At 38.1% G+C, this 19,513-nt stretch overlaps 1 protein-coding gene across 16 annotated transcripts in view; it reads left to right on the forward strand.

Annotated features, from left to right (window-relative positions):
- The window catches only part of mycbp2 (MYC binding protein 2), a 138,456-nt gene that overhangs the window by 67,496 nt on the left and 51,447 nt on the right, over nt 1–19,513 (forward strand). For all 16 annotated transcript variants that reach the window (XM_056252195.1, XM_056252198.1, XM_056252202.1 and 13 more), the window contains 6 exons: nt 3,416–3,622; nt 17,821–17,958; nt 18,042–18,220; nt 18,309–18,451; nt 18,925–19,025; nt 19,186–19,404. In XM_056252195.1, the coding sequence (XP_056108170.1) occupies nt 3,416–3,622; nt 17,821–17,958; nt 18,042–18,220; nt 18,309–18,451; nt 18,925–19,025; nt 19,186–19,404 (987 nt within the window). The remainder of the gene's footprint in view (nt 1–3,415; nt 3,623–17,820; nt 17,959–18,041; nt 18,221–18,308; nt 18,452–18,924; nt 19,026–19,185; nt 19,405–19,513) is intronic.

The raw sequence follows: 19,513 nt of genomic DNA on the forward strand, positions 1-19,513 counted from the left end.
TTTTCAAATGGTTTATATTAAATAAATATGTATAAGGTAAAATTATATATATATATATATATATATATATATATATATATAAACATTGATACATATCGAAACTAGAATATCTGAAACTCTTCTGCAGGAAACACAATAACAGCGCATTCTCGCTCTCTAATCTCTCCGACGGCGAGTTGACACACAAACCTTTACTCACTCGTTTCATTTGCTCCTGATGAATATTGTTTGTGTTACAGGGCTTGAATTTCGGCGTCAGATTGCGCGTATTGAGCATACTTTTTTGTGTTGACACCCAAATTGTGTTCACATGGCTAGATAAAACAGTATAATGGATCCGTGCATCAGGTCTTAAAGTGACAGCAGCCTAATATACCAACTGCCAAATTATGAGATAGTACCGGTATTAAAAATATCTATATGGCAGTTTTCCCCTGTGGTATCGATGTAATAATTATGGCCAGTAACTTTGGAAAACCACTAGCCACAGCGACTGGAGAGCAAAAAAGTTAATGTCAAGCCCTGTATATAAACACAAACACACACACACACACACACACACACACACACACACACACACACACACACACACACACACACACACACACACACACACACACACACACACACACACACACACACACACACACACACACACACACACATATATATACAGTGAGGAAAATAAGTATTTGAACACCCTGCTATTTTGCAAGTTCTCCCACTTAGAAATCATGGAGGGGTCTGAAATTGTCATCGTAGGTGCATGTCCACTGTGAGAGACATAATCTAAAAAAAAATCACAATATATGATTTTTTTAACTATTTATTTGTATGATACAGCTGCAAATAAGTATTTGAACACCTGTCTATCAGCTAGAATTCTGACCCTCAAAGACCTGTTAGTCTGCCTTTAAAATGTCCACCTCCACTCCATTTATTATCCTAAATTAGATGCACCTGTTTGAGGTCGTTAGCTGCATAAAGACACCTGTCCACCCCATACAATCAGTAAGAATCCAACTACTAACATGGCCAAGACCAAAGAGCTGTCCAAAGACACTAGAGACAAAATTGTACACCTCCACAAGGCTGGAAAGGGCTACGGGGAAATTGCCAAGCAGCTTGGTGAAAAAAGGTCCACTGTTGGAGCAATCATTAGAAAATGGAAGACGCTAAACATGACTGTCAATCTCCCTCGGACTGGGGCTCCATGCAAGATCTCACCTCGTGGGGTCTCAATGATCCTAAGAAAGGTGAGAAATCAGCCCAGAACTACACGGGAGGAGCTGGTCAATGACCTGAAAAGAGCTGGGACCACCGTTTCCAAGGTTACTGTTGGTAATACACTAAGACGTCATGGTTTGAAATCATGCATGGCACGGAAGGTTCCCCTGCTTAAACCAGCACATGTCAAGGCCCGTCTTAAGTTTGACAATGACCATTTGGATGATCCAGAGGAGTCATGGGAGAAAGTCATGTGGTCAGATGAGACCAAAATAGAACTTTTTGGTCATAATTCCACTCGCCGTGTTTGGAGGAAGAAGAATGATGAGTACCATCCCAAGAACACCATCCCTACTGTGAAGCATGGGGGTGGTAGCATCATGCTTTGGGGGTGTTTTTCTGCACATGGGACAGGGCGACTGCACTGTATTAAGGAGAGGATGACCGGGGCCATGTATTGTGAGATTTTGGGGAACAACCTCCTTCCCTCAGTTAGAGCATTGAAGATGGGTCGAGGCTGGGTCTTCCAACATGACAATGACCCGAAGCACACAGCCAGGATAACCAAGGAGTGGCTCTGTAAGAAGCAGATCAAGGTTCTGGCGTGGCCTAGCCAGTCTCCAGACCTAAACCCAATAGAGAATCTTTGGAGGGAGCTCAAACTCCGTGTTTCTCAGCGACAGCCCAGAAACCTGACTGATCTAGGGGAGATCTGTGTGGAGGAGTGGGCCAAAATCCCTCCTGCAGTGTGTGCAAACCTGGTGAAAAACTACAGGAAACGTTTGACCTCTGTAATTGTAAACAAAGGCTACTGTACCAAATAGTTGATACTGGTTTTCTCTGCTGTTCAAATACTTATTTGCAGCTGTATCATACAAATAAATAGTTAAAAAATCATACATTGTGATTTCTGGATTTTTTTTTTTCTCTCACAGTGGACATGCACCTACGATGACAATTTCAGACCCCTCCATGATTTCTAAGTGGGAGAACTTGCAAAATAGCAGGGTGTTCAAATACTTATTTTCCTCACTGTATATGTATGTATATGTATATATATATATATATATATATATGTTTATTAATATATTTAAGCTTCTTCTCCCAGGCTGTTTGGGCCCTAAAACAGGATATTTCTAATTTGTTAATCTATATAATTAATTTCTATTCTGACTGTTTTTATTTATGTGTGGAGAGTAAAAAAAAAGCATTTTACTTCACGTCGTATTATGTATGGTTGTGTGTGTGTGACAATTTTTATTTAAATTTCATATGTAATTATAAAATATTTTACATATTTTTTCAAATATAAAAAAACTGAAATATAGAATGTTAATATATGATTAATATATGATTTGGCATGTTATAATCATGGTATACTCATTTTCAATTGAATTTACTGAGGATTAACTGAAGTACCTATACTTTTTTTACCTATACTTTTTTTATTACATATTTTGTAATCTGATCAATAAGAGTGTGCTACTCCAACTGTCTAACACGTTGAACTGTTTTAACATTTTACCATGATTAAAAGCATTGAATCCTGTAGATTTATTTCCCATAATTATCGTAAAAATGAAAAGGGCACAGATTCCATCTGGCCTGCTCATGCGGGATTGTTGTAGTAGGAAGCTGAGTCATGAGAACAGGTGTGTCCTCCACAGGACCACAACAGTCTACTGCAGTCCGTCTCTCTCCGACGGCTTTGGAAAAGGCCATTGGCTCGTTGCCATGGTAACTGGCATGTCATGCTCGGTTAGAGTATGTTATGCAGACTGTTACAGATGCTTTGCTGCTCTTAAACGCTGTTCGTTACCAAAGGTGGAATATAAATCGTAGGCTGGCTAATACAGTATCAAAAATGGCATCCAGTCTCTGTTGTTTGTAATAGCACAGGGAGAGCAGGGTTTTAGGTGTTGGTTGTCATGGAGGCTCAGCTCCTGTTCAAAAACAAAAACATCCTCTCTCAGTTAGTCTCATCTGGCCTACTGCCACCTGCTGGAAGAACATGAGAGAGTTCTTCTTCAAAGGATAGTTGAGCCAAAAATGTCACATTTTTATTTACAGATGAACTATCCATTTAATGTGCTGCGACTCCAAAGCAAATTTAACATGTAAGAATGCCTCTAAACTAAATGTAAATTCTTATCTACACTTTTGAAACGTGTGGACTGTTGTTGTGCAGGTGGACGGGCTGAACTCCCTGCACTCGGTGAAGGCCAGCCCCAACCGCTTCACTAAGACCAGCCAGGGACGCAGCTGGAACACGGGGAACGGCTCCCCCGACGCCATCTGCTTCACTGTGGACAAGCCAGGGGTGGTGCTGGTGGGTTTCTGTGTGTACGGGGGAGGAGGCATCCATGAGTATGAGCTGGAGGTGCTCGCTGATGATGTAAGTTCTTTTCTATATAGAGGGGATGCGTTGACGTCACTTTCTCAGCCGGACTGAGTGGCAAAAGAGCTGCTGCGTGACAGGATTTAATAGGGGAAACTGCGAATAGGCATGTAAAACGAGCGTTTATCAGGTTAAACTAATGGTTGGACTCGATATAGTGTTCCTTACAACTTACCAAAGATCCAGTGATCCATGGATATTGATATGCAGCCAGGAATCGTGTTTCCTGACATTTATATGTGCCTGATTTCGACACCGGGGAAATACATTAAGCGAATTTGCCTGTGAACGCTTTATATAAATACAACATAGGTAGGTCTTAATCCAGGTGATCACTTATATCAATGTTATATATATATCATCATATCATCCAGCTCTAAAACTTGTATAGTTTTTTGTCAGTGTTAATTTAAAAGCATCCAATTATGCAGAATATACGATGGTAAATATTTAATTGATGTTGTCAATACAATATATAGGGTATGATTTTACCCCCAAATTCAATATATTGACAAAATGATAACTGCAAATCCACCTTTCACTGCCTGCAGGGCTCGACATAAGCAATGGCCCGATGGCCCGGGGCCAGTAAAAGTGTATGTCGGGCTAGTTGATTGGCCAATCACTGGCCCGCGCGGGCCAGTGACTGGCCATCAGCAAAACAAACAGCAAACGTCATACACAGTGGCGCGAAGAGTGTCAATGTTACTTCAGGTTATTTATAACGTGTTAAAATGTCAAAGAACTACGAGGCTGATACGAGAAAGAGGACATCCCTCCCTAGTGTCTTGGAAAACACAGTAGCCTACACCTGGTAGGGATGGGTACCGAAACCTGGTATTATACGGGCCCCGGGGCTGAATTTTGAAAGACCGCTATATCGATAAGCTCGGACGTTATCTGTTCTGCTGTCGGTACTGGAGAAATACACATAGGCCTATCATTTATTATTGCTATAAAGAAGTTTTTTTTTTTTTTTACCATCTCGATAAGTCGCCAGTCATTTCTATAGCCTATCTAATAAAATTAAACCATTTGTCTGTGATGCATTTTTGCTATTCGCAGTTCAGAAGAGAGAGAGATCTCTCACGCGCGCCACAGCGCGCACAACACGACAGCTCTGCTTAATGAATGACGACGGAGGACAGAACTAAACATTCGAACGTAGCCTGGTTACACTTTAGATCTGTGATATTAGTCTGATTTTATTTTAGATTTCGGCTTCCAAAGATTATAGAATATTTGAGGTAAAACCATTAAAAACTACAGCCGCATTCTGTCTAGCGCAACTTTCTTCCATTCGCAGAAGTAGGCCTAGCCTACGCTGTCATTTTTCCTTAAAGCTCAAACTTTAAGACAGAATCAGCACGATCGGTGATTGTTGTAAAATGCAGTCTCTACTGATTCTAAATCGCGGGACGCGTTTAATAATAAAAAGAGCTATTAAAAGCACAAAAATCTGCACAAGAGATGCTGTTCCCAATGCAGCGCGCGCTCCGAAACATACCGTAAAGCCTTGTTTATACTCGACGCGTCCGCAAGAGCGCGAAGGTGCGCGCGGCAAAAATGACGTCATTGCGGTGTGGGCGGTCGTGTATGGAAAGCCGTTAGGGCCAAAAACACGCGAATTTTAACGCGTATTTCACGCGTATTTCACGCGTAAAATACGTGTATTTTACGCGTGAAATACGCGTTGATTATGTCACGCGTATTTCACGTGTAAAATACACGTAAAATACGCGTGAAATACGCGTGACATAATCAACGCGTATTTCACGTGTAAAATACGCGTATTTCACGTGTATTTTACACGTAAAATACGCGTGAAATACGCGTTAAAAATCAGTATGAACGGGTCCGTGTCATTGGCTGCTGAAGACTTGGGTCTAACCATTTGTGTGAGCTTAGAGGGGTGTACCTTTCATAGACTAGGCTACCACCAGTTTACATTCTATAGATCAGCTTATTCAGGTTTTTTGTATAACCTATATGAATAATATATTTAAATAGCAGTTTTATGACAATTAATTTTTTTTATGACAATTAATTTTATGACAATTTAGATAAAAATAAAATTAACTTGTTTTTCTCCACTCATGCCTTTTTGTAAATAAACACATTAGTGGACATTCTAGCTTTAACATCAAAGCATTAACGTGTGTGGGGAAATCAGTTACAGTGGAGGTAACCAATGCAGGTTTATGATCACTGCAGGTTTAAGATACAGACCACTGTAATCAATATCTGTCTTTGGAAAACAACGTGAGCTTTTGTTGTGCTTACATTTACAGCTATAGCAAGCAGGGGGCGCTTTTTCAAACCTTTTTGTTCTGAAATTGGGCACTCAGACAAACTGTAATTAGGTATACAGGTGATATTATCAATTTAAAGGAATTTAATGACTTAAAGTATTTAAATATGTTATTTAAGGCTTTCAGGATTAGAATGAGAGCTTGTGCTCAGGTCAGGACAGGTATAAGAACTTGATTTGGCTTTCCTGACAGCAGAAGTATTTTACAGGTCACCTTGGTAATTGGTATTAAAGCAATTTATCTGTAAAAATGATTAGACACTTTGGTAAAACACCATATAACATTTAAGTAAACATATAAACATAAAAATCAGTGACGTAACTTTGTTTTAAAAAGTGGGTGGAACAGGTGGGGTGGGGGTTGCTAATAAAATGCTAAATCAGATTTATGCTACAATAACATTACGACGTCCAGCAATCGATTTAAATAGTAGGCTACATGGGGTTTAATTTGTTGTTTAATGAGATGAAGTATAATAATGTATGTTGTCAGTGTGTTGTCTCTAATATTTAATGTTAGAATATTTACTCTGCATTTTCTGTTTCTATAGAAAACCACACACTAATACACCCACAACTAAGTACAACCATTCAATCCTTGTTAATAACTGAGTTGTTGGGGTGACAAATAAACAGGTTACTCTCAAATTTCCAACATATTTTCACCAAGTCTCTTACGGACACCATGTGGCATATTTCATACCTAACCAGCAGTTTACTGAAATGAGACTGCTATAAAGCCAACTCGTTTTTTTTTTTTTCAGTTCCCCACTTACTTTACCTTCCTCAAGCTGACAGAACACATCCAAGCTTGTGATCATAAATTCATACAAATCATCTGCATGATAAAAGGTACTGTGGGTTAGTTTGTTAACATATTACTATTTTAAATCAGAATTGATTTCACTGAAAATGTATTACATTTAGAAAAAATGAAATGAAGCTGAACTCTGCAGGGCAGAGGGCATTGACCCTTGAGGACCGTGTTTGCCCATTGCATTCGGAGCATTCCAAGTGAACCCTGCTGATGTAAAAAAAAAAAAAGTGTAAAGGGTTAAATTAGCAATTTAAAAGGGTAGTCATTGCAGTGTCACCTGTAAATCTATCTTTGTTATCATGGGCGTCAGTTTGGTTTGAAATGTGCTGGGGACAGAGACGCATTCGGAAGTGCATTTTCAGTGCATTTTCAGAAGTGCTGGGTACAATGACGTATTAATTTTTTTTCTCTCTTTCGGGCAGGTTATGTTTTCAAAGACGATGTCCTGTAGCTCAGGCACCACTTTTCAACAGGCCCACCCAAAACTTTCACACACACAAAAAAATCCTTTTACTATATTCTAATTTTGTCAATAATTATAAAAAAAAAATTGCCAAAAGCTCATAATTTGTGCTCAAGCGCACGACCGCACGCATAAAGCTTGCCACAAAGAACCGGTAAAAGTAATGATAATAAATGCGTCTAATACGCTGTGAATGTGAATGTGCATTATACGCCGAGTTTCGGTTAATTTATGAGACGAACTCCAATTCACTCGCCGGCGCCTCCATGTCGTGATTCTGCTATATTTACTTCTTATTTATTAAATAAATCCAGACAATTGGTTCATGAAACATTGATTAAAATTAAGATATAATTAATATAAAACGAAAATAAATGTAAAGAAAGGCAGCTGTTCTGTTTGAGGTCTCTGTGAAAGTTTTAAAGAAGTCTTTTAGTGCCGCTTTCAGAACGCTCACGTCCGTAAACGAGAACTGACACGTTGTTTTTTCCCTCATAAATGCGAACAGAAAAATCAATAAAAAATGTATTATAGTGTTGTTTTTTTTGCTGGGTCAGACAATGATTGCCAAATTTCTCTCTCATATTGCTCCTCATAACCACTGAAAACGGTCCAAAAAATCGAACCAAAAGTCAAATTAATATGGACGGGAGTTAAAAGTGGTGGGTGCAAAATGACTCATGACGAAATCTGGTGGTACGAAATCACCGCATCCCCGAAATCGACGCCTATGTCTGTTAGCTTTATTTTATTAAAGCCTTCTATGATAAAGTTGATAAATGTCCATGTAATGACACTGTGAATGTGGAAAATAAATTGCATAATAGATATAATTTATTGATCCCAGGTTTAAATTTGGTCATGTCACCATTGCTCACATTTAAGAAAAGAAATAAAAGCGTATGTGAAATCTTAAAAATTAAGATTACTTGTACATATACTCTACTTATGAAACTAAACAGTAGAAAATATAGATTTGAGTATTGCACAGTTTAATTTATTGCATTTGTATTATTGTACTATTAAAGCATTGTATGTTTAAAGATATAAAGGATATGGAGCTAAGATAAAAGGATATTAAGCTGCTGACAAGTCTGAGGTAAGTACAAATTGCCCTGAATATTAGTTAATAATATATGACACTGAGGGAGGACTTGAAATTATGACCTGGAATGGTTTCCTGAGGCTGTATTGCAGAAACAACTTCAGTCAGAGTAATATCTTGTCTTAAGTAACCACTGTGATTTCATTTTGGAACCAATTTAAAACACTGAACTTGTCAGATTATAACTTGGGGCTTAAAGGTATAGTTCACCCATTTACACCCTTATGTTGTTCCAAAGTTTCTTTCTTGTGTGGAACTTCCATACTATGGAAAAAAATATTATGGAAGTCAATGGGGACCAGCAATGTTTGGTTAACAATAATCTTCAAATATTAGTAACCAAACATTCAAAGAGGCTCATGCATGTTTGAAACAACATGAGGGTGAGTTAATGAAGACAGAATTTTAAATTGAGTGAACAATACCTTTAAGATAGGACGTTTCTGTAATTTGGTCCCTGCAAGCAAGGTTATGTTGTTTTAACAGATATTCATTACAATTGCATTGATCAAGAACCACAGCTGTAAACTTTTCCACAATCAAATGTTAACTTTTAATATTAGAAATCTTGAGTTGGGTTGATTTGTTTTACAGATAAATTCCTACTTTTCCTGTAGCTCAAACCGTAGAATGTTAGCGCTTGCAAAATTCATGCAAGGGTTCGATTCCCAGGGAAAGCAAGAACTGATAAGAACGTAAATGTGTACATTGAAATGCAATGTAAGGCACTTAGGATAAAAGCATCTGCCAAATGCCAGGGACTGCAGATGAAATTTAGCTCTGTAGCTAATTCTGGGACAGTTCTTTACTGTCCATTGTCCCTGTTATAATAATAATAATAATATGTAAATGTACTAATATGCAAAAGGGGGCAATCTTGGTAAAAATATTTGTTCATAAAAATGCAATCTATCTATTTTCTTTGGGCTACACAAGAAAACGACGAAAAAGAAAAAAAGAAATAGGAGGATATTTAATTTTGGTAGCAGTAAAATACTTCTGCTGTCAGGAAAGCCAAATCAAGTTCTTATACCTGTCCTGACCTGAGCACAAGCTCCCATTCTAATCCTGAAAGCCTTAAATAACATATTTAAATACTTTAAGTCATTAAATTCCTTTAAATTGATAATATCACCTGTATACCTAATTACAGTTTGTCTGAGTGCCCAATTTCAGAACAAAAAGGTTTGAAAAAGCGCCCCCTGCTTGCTATAGCTGTAAATGTAAGCACAACAAAAGCTCACGTTGTTTTCCAAAGACAGATATTGATTACAGTGGTCTGTATCTTAAACCTGCAGTGATCATAAACCTGCATTGGTTACCTCCACTGTAACTGATTTCCCCACACACGTTAATGCTTTGATGTTAAAGCTAGAATGTCCACTAATGTGTTTATTTACAAAAAGGCATGAGTGGAGAAAAACAAGTTAATTTTATTTTTATCTAAATTGTCATAAAATTAATTGTCATAAAAAAAATTAATTGTCATAAAACTGCTATTTAAATATATTATTCATATAGGTTATACAAAAAACCTGAATAAGCTGATCTATAGAATGTAAACTGGTGGTAGCCTAGTCTATGAAAGGTACACCCCTCTAAGCTCACACAAATGGTTAGACCCAAGTCTTCAGCAGCCAATGACACGGACCCGTTCATACTGATTTTTAACGCGTATTTCACGCGTATTTTACGTGTAAAATACACGTGAAATACGCGTATTTTACACGTGAAATACGCGTTGATTATGTCACGCGTATTTCACACGTATTTTACGTGTATTTTACACGTGAAATACGCGTGACATAATCAACGCGTATTTCACGCGTAAAATACACGTATTTTACGCGTGAAATACGCGTGAAATACGCGTTAAAATTCGCGTGTTTTTGGCCCTAACGGCTTTCCATAGTCGTGCGCGTTGGGTGCGCAAGACCCCATTTCGCCTGGCGGTGTGCACGGCACTTTTTGTAACATCGCGCGCGGCGCCGCATCCGAAGATGAACGACTTCGAGCCGAATCTGGCCGAACTGGTACGTCTGTACCAGCATGTTTATGATCCTTCTATACAGAGACATTTGCATTGATGGGTGACCATAAAAGCCTCTCATTTTGTAAATAGGGACACATTTGCATTAAGCACCCAGTTTGCACTTGTCTAAACTGCTTATATTTACAAAATAAGCCTACAATAGCAGAAGTAAGCCCTGCTGATGAAATTAAGGTTTAAACACTCTTCAAGGCTTCAGTTGTTTTATAAATGCAGTAGGTTTATTGTACTTTCACTGCATGTAAACTAGTTACTCTTTTTATATGAATAAACTACTAATAAACGGCAAACTACTTCTTCACTGCTGATTCCTGGTGTTTTAGAGGAGAATTACTCGGAGTCGCCCCCTGTCGTTTCACAGAATAGCACAACGGCGAGCGCGTCAAGTATAAACGCCTCGTCCGTTTGGAGAGGTGCGCGCGCAGTCAGCGGAGACTCGTATGGAAAGCCGTTAGGGCCAAAAACACGCGAATTTTAACGCGTATTTCACGCGTATTTCACGCGTAAAATACGTGTATTTTACGCGTGAAATACGCGTTGATTATGTCACGCGTATTTCACGCGTATTTCACGTGTAAAATACACGTAAAATACGCGTGAAATACGCGTGACATAATCAACGCGTATTTCACGTGTAAAATACGCGTATTTCACGTGTATTTTACACGTAAAATACGCGTGAAATACGCGTTAAAAATCAGTATGAACGGGTCCGTGTCATTGGCTGCTGAAGACTTGGGTCTAACCATTTGTGTGAGCTTAGAGGGGTGTACCTTTCATAGACTAGGCTACCACCAGTTTACATTCTATAGATCAGCTTATTCAGGTTTTTTGTATAACCTATATGAATAATATATTTAAATAGCAGTTTTATGACAATTAATTTTATGACAATTTAGATAAAAATAAAATTAACTTGTTTTTCTCCACTCATGCCTTTTTGTAAATAAACACATTAGTGGACATTCTAGCTTTAACATCAAAGCATTAACGTGTGTGGGGAAATCAGTTACAGTGGAGGTAACCAATGCAGGTTTATGATCACTGCAGGTTTAAGATACAGACCACTGTAATCAATATCTGTCTTTGGAAAACAACGTGAGCTTTTGTTGTGCTTACATTTACAGCTATAGCAAGCAGGGGGCGCTTTTTCAAACCTTTTTGTTCTGAAATTGGGCACTCAGACAAACTGTAATTAGGTATACAGGTGATATTATCAATTTAAAGGAATTTAATGACTTAAAGTATTTAAATATGTTATTTAAGGCTTTCAGGATTAGAATGAGAGCTTGTGCTCAGGTCAGGACAGGTATAAGAACTTGATTTGGCTTTCCTGACAGCAGAAGTATTTTACTGCTACCAAAATTAAATATCCTTCTATTTCTTTTTTTCTTTTTCGTCGTTTTCTTGTGTAGCCCAAAGAAAATAGATAGATTGCATTTTTATGAACAAATATTTTTACCAAGATTGCCCCCTTTTGCATATTAGTACATTTACATATTATTATTATTATTATAACAGGGACAATGGACAGTAAAGAACTGTCCCAGAATTAGCTACAGAGCTAAATTTCATCTGCAGTCCCTGGCATTTGGCAGATGCTTTTATCCTAAGTGCCTTACATTGCATTTCAATGTACACATTTACGTTCTTATCAGTTCTTGCTTTCCCTGGGAATCGAACCCTTGCATGAATTTTGCAAGCGCTAACATTCTACTGTTTGAGCTACAGGAAAAGTAGGAATTTATCTGTAAAACAAATCAACCCAACTCAAGATTTCTAATATTAAAAGTTAACATTTGATTGTGGAAAAGTTTACAGCTGTGGTTCTTGATCAATGCAATTGTAATGAATATCTGTTAAAACAACATAACCTTGCTTGCAGGGACCAAATTACAGAAACGTCCTATCTTAAAGGTATTGTTCACTCAATTTAAAATTCTGTCTTCATTAACTCACCCTCATGTTGTTTCAAACATGCATGAGCCTCTTTGAATGTTTGGTTACTAATATTTGAAGATTATTGGTAACCAAACATTGCTGGTCCCCATTGACTTCCATAATATTTTTTTCCATAGTATGGAAGTTCCGCACAAGAAAGAAACTTTGGAACAACATAAGGGTGTAAATGGGTGAACTATACCTTTAAGCCCCAAGTTATAATCTGACAAGTTCAGTGTTTTAAATTGGTTCCAAAATGAAATCACAGTGGTTACTTAAGACAAGATATTACTCTGACTGAAGTTGTTTCTGCAATACAGCCTCAGGAAACCATTCCAGGTCATAATTTCAAGTCCTCCCTCAGTGTCATATATTATTAACTAATATTCAGGGCAATTTGTACTTACCTCAGACTTGTCAGCAGCTTAATATCCTTTTATCTTAGCTCCATATCCTTTATATCTTTAAACATACAATGCTTTAATAGTACAATAATACAAATGCAATAAATTAAACTGTGCAATACTCAAATCTATATTTTCTACTGTTTAGTTTCATAAGTAGAGTATATGTACAAGTAATCTTAATTTTTAAGATTTCACATACGCTTTTATTTCTTTTCTTAAATGTGAGCAATGGTGACATGACCAAATTTAAACCTGGGATCAATAAATTATATCTATTATGCAATTTATTTTCCACATTCACAGTGTCATTACATGGACATTTATCAACTTTATCATAGAAGGCTTTAATAAAATAAAGCTAACAGACATAGGCGTCGATTTCGGGGATGCGGTGATTTCGTACCACCAGATTTCGTCATGAGTCATTTTGCACCCACCACTTTTAACTCCCGTCCATATTAATTTGACTTTTGGTTCGATTTTTTGGACCGTTTTCAGTGGTTATGAGGAGCAATATGAGAGAGAAATTTGGCAATCATTGTCTGACCCAGCAAAAAAAACAACACTATAATACATTTTTTATTGATTTTTCTGTTCGCATTTATGAGGGAAAAAACAACGTGTCAGTTCTCGTTTACGGACGTGAGCGTTCTGAAAGCGGCACTAAAAGACTTCTTTAAAACTTTCACAGAGACCTCAAACAGAACAGCTGCCTTTCTTTACATTTATTTTCGTTTTATATTAATTATATCTTAATTTTAATCAATGTTTCATGAACCAATTGTCTGGATTTATTTAATAAATAAGAAGTAAATATAGCAGAATCACGACATGGAGGCGCCGGCGAGTGAATTGGAGTTCGTCTCATAAATTAACCGAAACTCGGCGTATAATGCACATTCACATTCACAGCGTATTAGACGCATTTATTATCATTACTTTTACCGGTTCTTTGTGGCAAGCTTTATGCGTGCGGTCGTGCGCTTGAGCACAAATTATGAGCTTTTGGCAATTTTTTTTTTATAATTATTGACAAAATTAGAATATAGTAAAAGGATTTTTTTGTGTGTGTGAAAGTTTTGGGTGGGCCTGTTGAAAAGTGGGGCCGTGCCTGAGCTACAGGACATCGTCTTTGAAAACATAACCTGCGCGAAAGAGAGAAAAAAAATTAATACGTCATTGTACCCAGCACTTCTGAAAATGCACTGAAAATGCACTTCCGAATGCGTCTCTGTCCCCAGCACATTTCAAACCAAACTGACGCCCATGATAACAAAGATAGATTTACAGGTGACACTGCAATGACTACCCTTTTAAATTGCTAATTTAACCCTTTACACTTTTTTTTTTTTACATCAGCAGGGTTCACTTGGAATGCTCCGAATGCAATGGGCAAACACGGTCCTCAAGGGTCAATGCCCTCTGCCCTGCAGAGTTCAGCTTCATTTCATTTTTTCTAAATGTAATAAATTTTCAGTGAAATCAATTCTGATTTAAAATAGTAATATGTTAACAAACTAACCCACAGTACCTTTTATCATGCAGATGATTTGTATGAATTTATGATCACAAGCTTGGATGTGTTCTGTCAGCTTGAGGAAGGTAAAGTAAGTGGGGAACTGAAAAAAAAAACCGAGTTGGCTTTATAGCAGTCTCATTTCAGTAAACTGCTGGTTAGGTATGAAATATGCCACATGGTGTCCGTAAGAGACTTGGTGAAAATATGTTGGAAATTTGAGAGTAACCTGTTTATTTGTCACCCCAACAACTCAGTTATTAACAAGGATTGAATGGTTGTACTTAGTTGTGGGTGTATTAGTGTGTGGTTTTCCATAGAAACAGAAAATGCAGAGTAAATATTCTAACATTAAATATTAGAGACAACACACTGACAACATACATTATTATACTTCATCTCATTAAACAACAAATTAAACCCCATGTAGCCTACTATTTAAATCGATTGCTGGACGTCGTAATGTTATTGTAGCATAAATCTGATTTAGCATTTTATTAGCAACCCCCACCCCACCTGTTCCACCCACTTTTTAAAACAAAGTTACGTCACTGATTTTTATGTTTATATGTTTACTTAAATGTTATATGGTGTTTTACCAAAGTGTCTAATCATTTTTACAGATAAATTGCTTTAATACCAATTACCAAGGTGACCTGTAAAATACTTCTGCTGTCAGGAAAGCCAAATCAAGTTCTTATACCTGTCCTGACCTGAGCACAAGCTCTCATTCTAATCCTGAAAGCCTTAAATAACATATTTAAATACTTTAAGTCATTAAATTCCTTTAAATTGATAATATCACCTGTATACCTAATTACAGTTTGTCTGAGTGCCCAATTTCAGAACAAAAAGGTTTGAAAAAGCGCCCCCTGCTTGCTATAGCTGTAAATGTAAGCACAACAAAAGCTCACGTTGTTTTCCAAAGACAGATATTGATTACAGTGGTCTGTATCTTAAACCTGCAGTGATCATAAACCTGCATTGGTTACCTCCACTGTAACTGATTTCCCCACACACGTTAATGCTTTGATGTTAAAGCTAGAATGTCCACTAATGTGTTTATTTACAAAAAGGCATGAGTGGAGAAAAACAAGTTAATTTTATTTTTATCTAAATTGTCATAAAATTAATTGTCATAAAACTGCTATTTAAATATATTATTCATATAGGTTATACAAAAAACCTGAATAAGCTGATCTATAGAATGTAAACTGGTGGTAGCCTAGTCTATGAAAGGTACACCCCTCTAAGCTCACACAAATGGTTAGACCCAAGTCTTCAGCAGCCAATGACACGGACCCGTTCATACTGATTTTTAACGCGTATTTCACGCGTATTTTACGTGTAAAATACACGTGAAATACGCGTATTTTACACGTGAAATACGCGTTGATTATGTCACGCGTATTTCACGCGTATTTTACGTGTATTTTACACGTGAAATACGCGTGAAATACGCGTGACATAATCAACGCGTATTTCACGCGTAAAATACACGTATTTTACGCGTGAAATACGCGTGAAATACGCGTTAAAATTCGCGTGTTTTTGGCCCTAACGGCTTTCCATAGACTCGCGCTCGTGCGGACGCGTCGAGTATAAACAAGGCTTAACGAGACAAGCAAATTATACTTTGTACACAAAAATGTGTCAAAATGACCGGCTTGGAGATTCACTTAAACAGTTTATGACTAAAATGGACGTAGTTATCGTGCATCGTAGTTATGGTGCATTAAAATATAGTGCATCAGACTATTAGATCTGCACTCGTTCTTAAAGGGGAAGCCGTCTAATAAACATGCTACGTCCATTTTAGTATTTACTCCGAATCAAACAACAAAAGGCAAAAAGAAAATCACTCACAGCTCTTGAATGAATAACTTTAGCTTTAATAAGCATAAGTAACAGTGATGGAGATGAGGAGAGAGCAGGTATTGACAGATAATCTACTACACGCTGACATTTTTTTTTTTTTGCATTTCTCCAGGGGCTCTCTCTTAATTCCTCCATTTGCTGTCCTAATGTATACAATAAATACAGTTTAATGGAAAAGTGCTTTTCCTTATATTTCTTTCAGGGCCAGTAAAAATATAAAAGGGGCCAGCAAAACTCGGATCTACTGGCCCCGAGGGCCAGTGGGGAATTTTTTTTATGTTGAGCCCTGCTGCCTGGGTCCAGTTGTTTCTATGAATTGCAGCGATCCATTTGCTTCTCTGTTCTGTAGCTTTCGGCAGTCTGTAAAAATATACCTCAGATTTCTTGTCAAATCTATTTAGATAGTCAATCTCAAAGCTCGTTCCTGTTTTAGATGTGTTTTGTGTGTTTTTCATGGTATTCACGCTGAAAACCAATGCAGCCGCTCAGTTTTTTGCCACTCAGTGGGCGTAAATACAGTCACTCGGACTGACGTTGACGTCACGCGCATATTCATCACCTCGTGGCTCACGAAAGCTATCTTTTTAGCCATTGAAAGGAATAGTTCACCCAAAAATGAAAATTATCCCATAATTTACTCAATCTCAAGCTGCCTTCTTTCAGCCGAACACAATCAGAGTTATGTGAAATAATATCCTGGCTCTTCCCAGCTTTGAAATGGTATTGAATAGTGCCCGACTTTTTGAAGCTCCAAAAAGCACAGCGCATCCATCGGCCGTACGTGTTCACAAGAGAGCTATGTGGTTTTCGAGAGGGGAGTCTATTCTCACCCAAGCTTACGCCTACGTCCACGTCATACTTGAATCTTTCGTGAACGCGGTTATGGCCGTTGCTGGAACCCAGTGATTATAGTTTATAAAGTTTTAAATATGGATATTTTTCTATATGTATTAACCCACTGGAGTCGTATGGATTACTTTTATGATGGATGGGTGCACTTTTTGGAGCTTGAAAAGTCGGCACTATTCAATGGCATTACAAATGGGGTGTGAATCTTCACTGGTTGCGTGATTCAATTCGTTTACAATTATCATGTCTTTGATTCGATATAACGATGCGTTGCATCCTCAATTTTGAATATTGTCAATGAATACAAGCAGTCAGATATATGAACTCCCTTTTTATTTCATCTGCTCCAAGAAAGTACACTTCCTGAATGTAGCAAACATCAAACAAAATTTAAGTCTGAACACAGACGAGACAAGCGCGTATGCGAAGGACGTAAGAGAAACATCAGTAGGCTATAATCAATTGTGGTCTATTACGGCATCGATGCAGAATCGTCCACGTTGGCATCACAATGCATTGTAGAAACGGTTAATTTCAACACCCCTAATTACAAAGCTGGGAAGAGTAAGGATATTATTTCATATACTGTAATTCCGATTGTGTTTGGCTGAAAGAAGAAAATCATAAATATCTAGGATGGCTTGAAGGTGAGTAAATTATGGGATCATTTTAATTTTTGGCATTTTCCTTTAAAGGACGTTTTAAATGTCATCCTCATGTTCCATACTTGTATGCTGTTATTTTTTGCAAGAATCTTCTCATTCCTTTAAGTTAGAGCGTGTGAATGAGTTCTCCCAATGTCTTACCCTGTTGTTTTTCTCTGTGTTCCTGTTCTGTCCATCTGTCCTGTTTTATCAGGCTCAGACGGAGCACCCTGGAGATTCCGCCCACTCCCACAGATGGACGTCTCTAGAACTGGTCAAAGGCACTTACAGCACTGACGACTCCCCCAGTGACATCGCTGAGATCCGTCTGGACAAAGCTGTTCCTCTGAAGGTGCTGCGAATTTTACACATGAATCACGCAAAGAATAAACTTCACTTCGGCACAAACTCACTTCCACCCTGTTGCTCTTGCAGGAGAGTGTGAAATATGCTGTCCGCCTGCGTAACTACGGCAGTCGCACAGCCAATGGGGATGGAGGCATAACAACCGTACAGTGCTCTGATGGAGTCGCGTTCACCTTCAGCACCTGCAGCCTGAGCAGCAATGGCACCAACCAGACCAGAGGCCAGATCCCTCAGATTCTCTATTATAGGTCCGTACTATATATTCTTTCATCTGCGAACAAAATTCCTTCTTATTTCTAAAGGATGCAACATCTTTTTGGTGATTGTTTGTTACAGGAGTGAATATGATGGCGACCTGCAATCACAGCTGTTAAGCAAAGCCAATGAAGAGGACAAGAACTGCAGCCGTGCTCTTTCTGTAGTCAGCGTGGTGGTGCGGGCGGCCAAAGACCTCCTCCACAGGGCCTTTGCTGTGGACGGTGAGCGACATTTTCTTAGGTTTCCCCAAATACTTTCCCGTCTGCCATTGGTTGCACAAAAACTTAGTTCTAGCCCACCCTCACGCCATTTGTTGAAATAATTTTAGTATAAGATATAATAAGAAATAAGATATTTCTTATTATAGATAAGATTATATGATACAGATTAGTACACATATCATTAAGCTAATGCAAAAAAAAATTTCGTTCTCATAACCGCGGTGTACATAAACATTATTTATTGATCATGGTAACATTAATGGAAACCTCTCATGCGATTCATCATTAAGAATAATGGGAATTAAAAAAAATCTAAAGTGACCTGCATTACGGTATGAGAATTGGAGGGAAATGTGCCTAATTGTCATAAATAGGTCTTTATAGGCTACATATATAGGGTTGTTTTTGTGAGATTTACCCTTATAGATCAGCATCATTACTATTAGTCTGTGATGTTACTGATGTCTCTACAGTTGAAGACATTCCTGAACTCCTGAGTTCCTGCAGTCTCTTTTCGATGCTGCTTCCACTCATTTTGGCATACATCGGTCCTGTGGCTGCATCTGTTCCTAAGGTAAGGGAGTTTTTCTTCGTCTAATTGGCAACCTTGGGTCTTGATGTTACTATGATCAGTCTCCTAGCCAGTCTCCTCTACAGTAGTCTATTAGCTTTCTTGTTTACTTTTCTCATGATACCTTCGCTTAACTGTTTTAAATTTAATAATTTTCTCTTAGGCTGCAGTGGAGGTGTTTGGTTTGGTTCAGGAACTTCTTCCGGCTGTTTCTGCCCTGAACCAGAAATATGCACCGCCTGCCTTCAATCCTAACCAATCCACAGACAGCACCACTGGGAACCAGCCGGAGCAGGGCCTATCAGCTTGCACCACCTCTAATCATTATGCTGTCATAGAGAGCGATCACCCCTACAAGCAGGCTGGTGTCACCCAGTACAAGGTACAACATTAGTGTTCACTTCCTGATATTCAGCATTACCCTGACAACTGCCCTGAACATCTTTGCAACCATCTAGCAACTGTCTGCAAACACTTAAAACACTGTAGCA

The sequence above is a fragment of the Rhinichthys klamathensis genome, unplaced genomic scaffold (genome assembly GCF_029890125.1).
Source record: "Rhinichthys klamathensis goyatoka isolate OS25496 unplaced genomic scaffold, OSU_Roscu_1.1 h1tg000093l_1, whole genome shotgun sequence".
NCBI classification, from domain to species: Eukaryota; Metazoa; Chordata; class Actinopteri; order Cypriniformes; family Leuciscidae; genus Rhinichthys; species Rhinichthys klamathensis.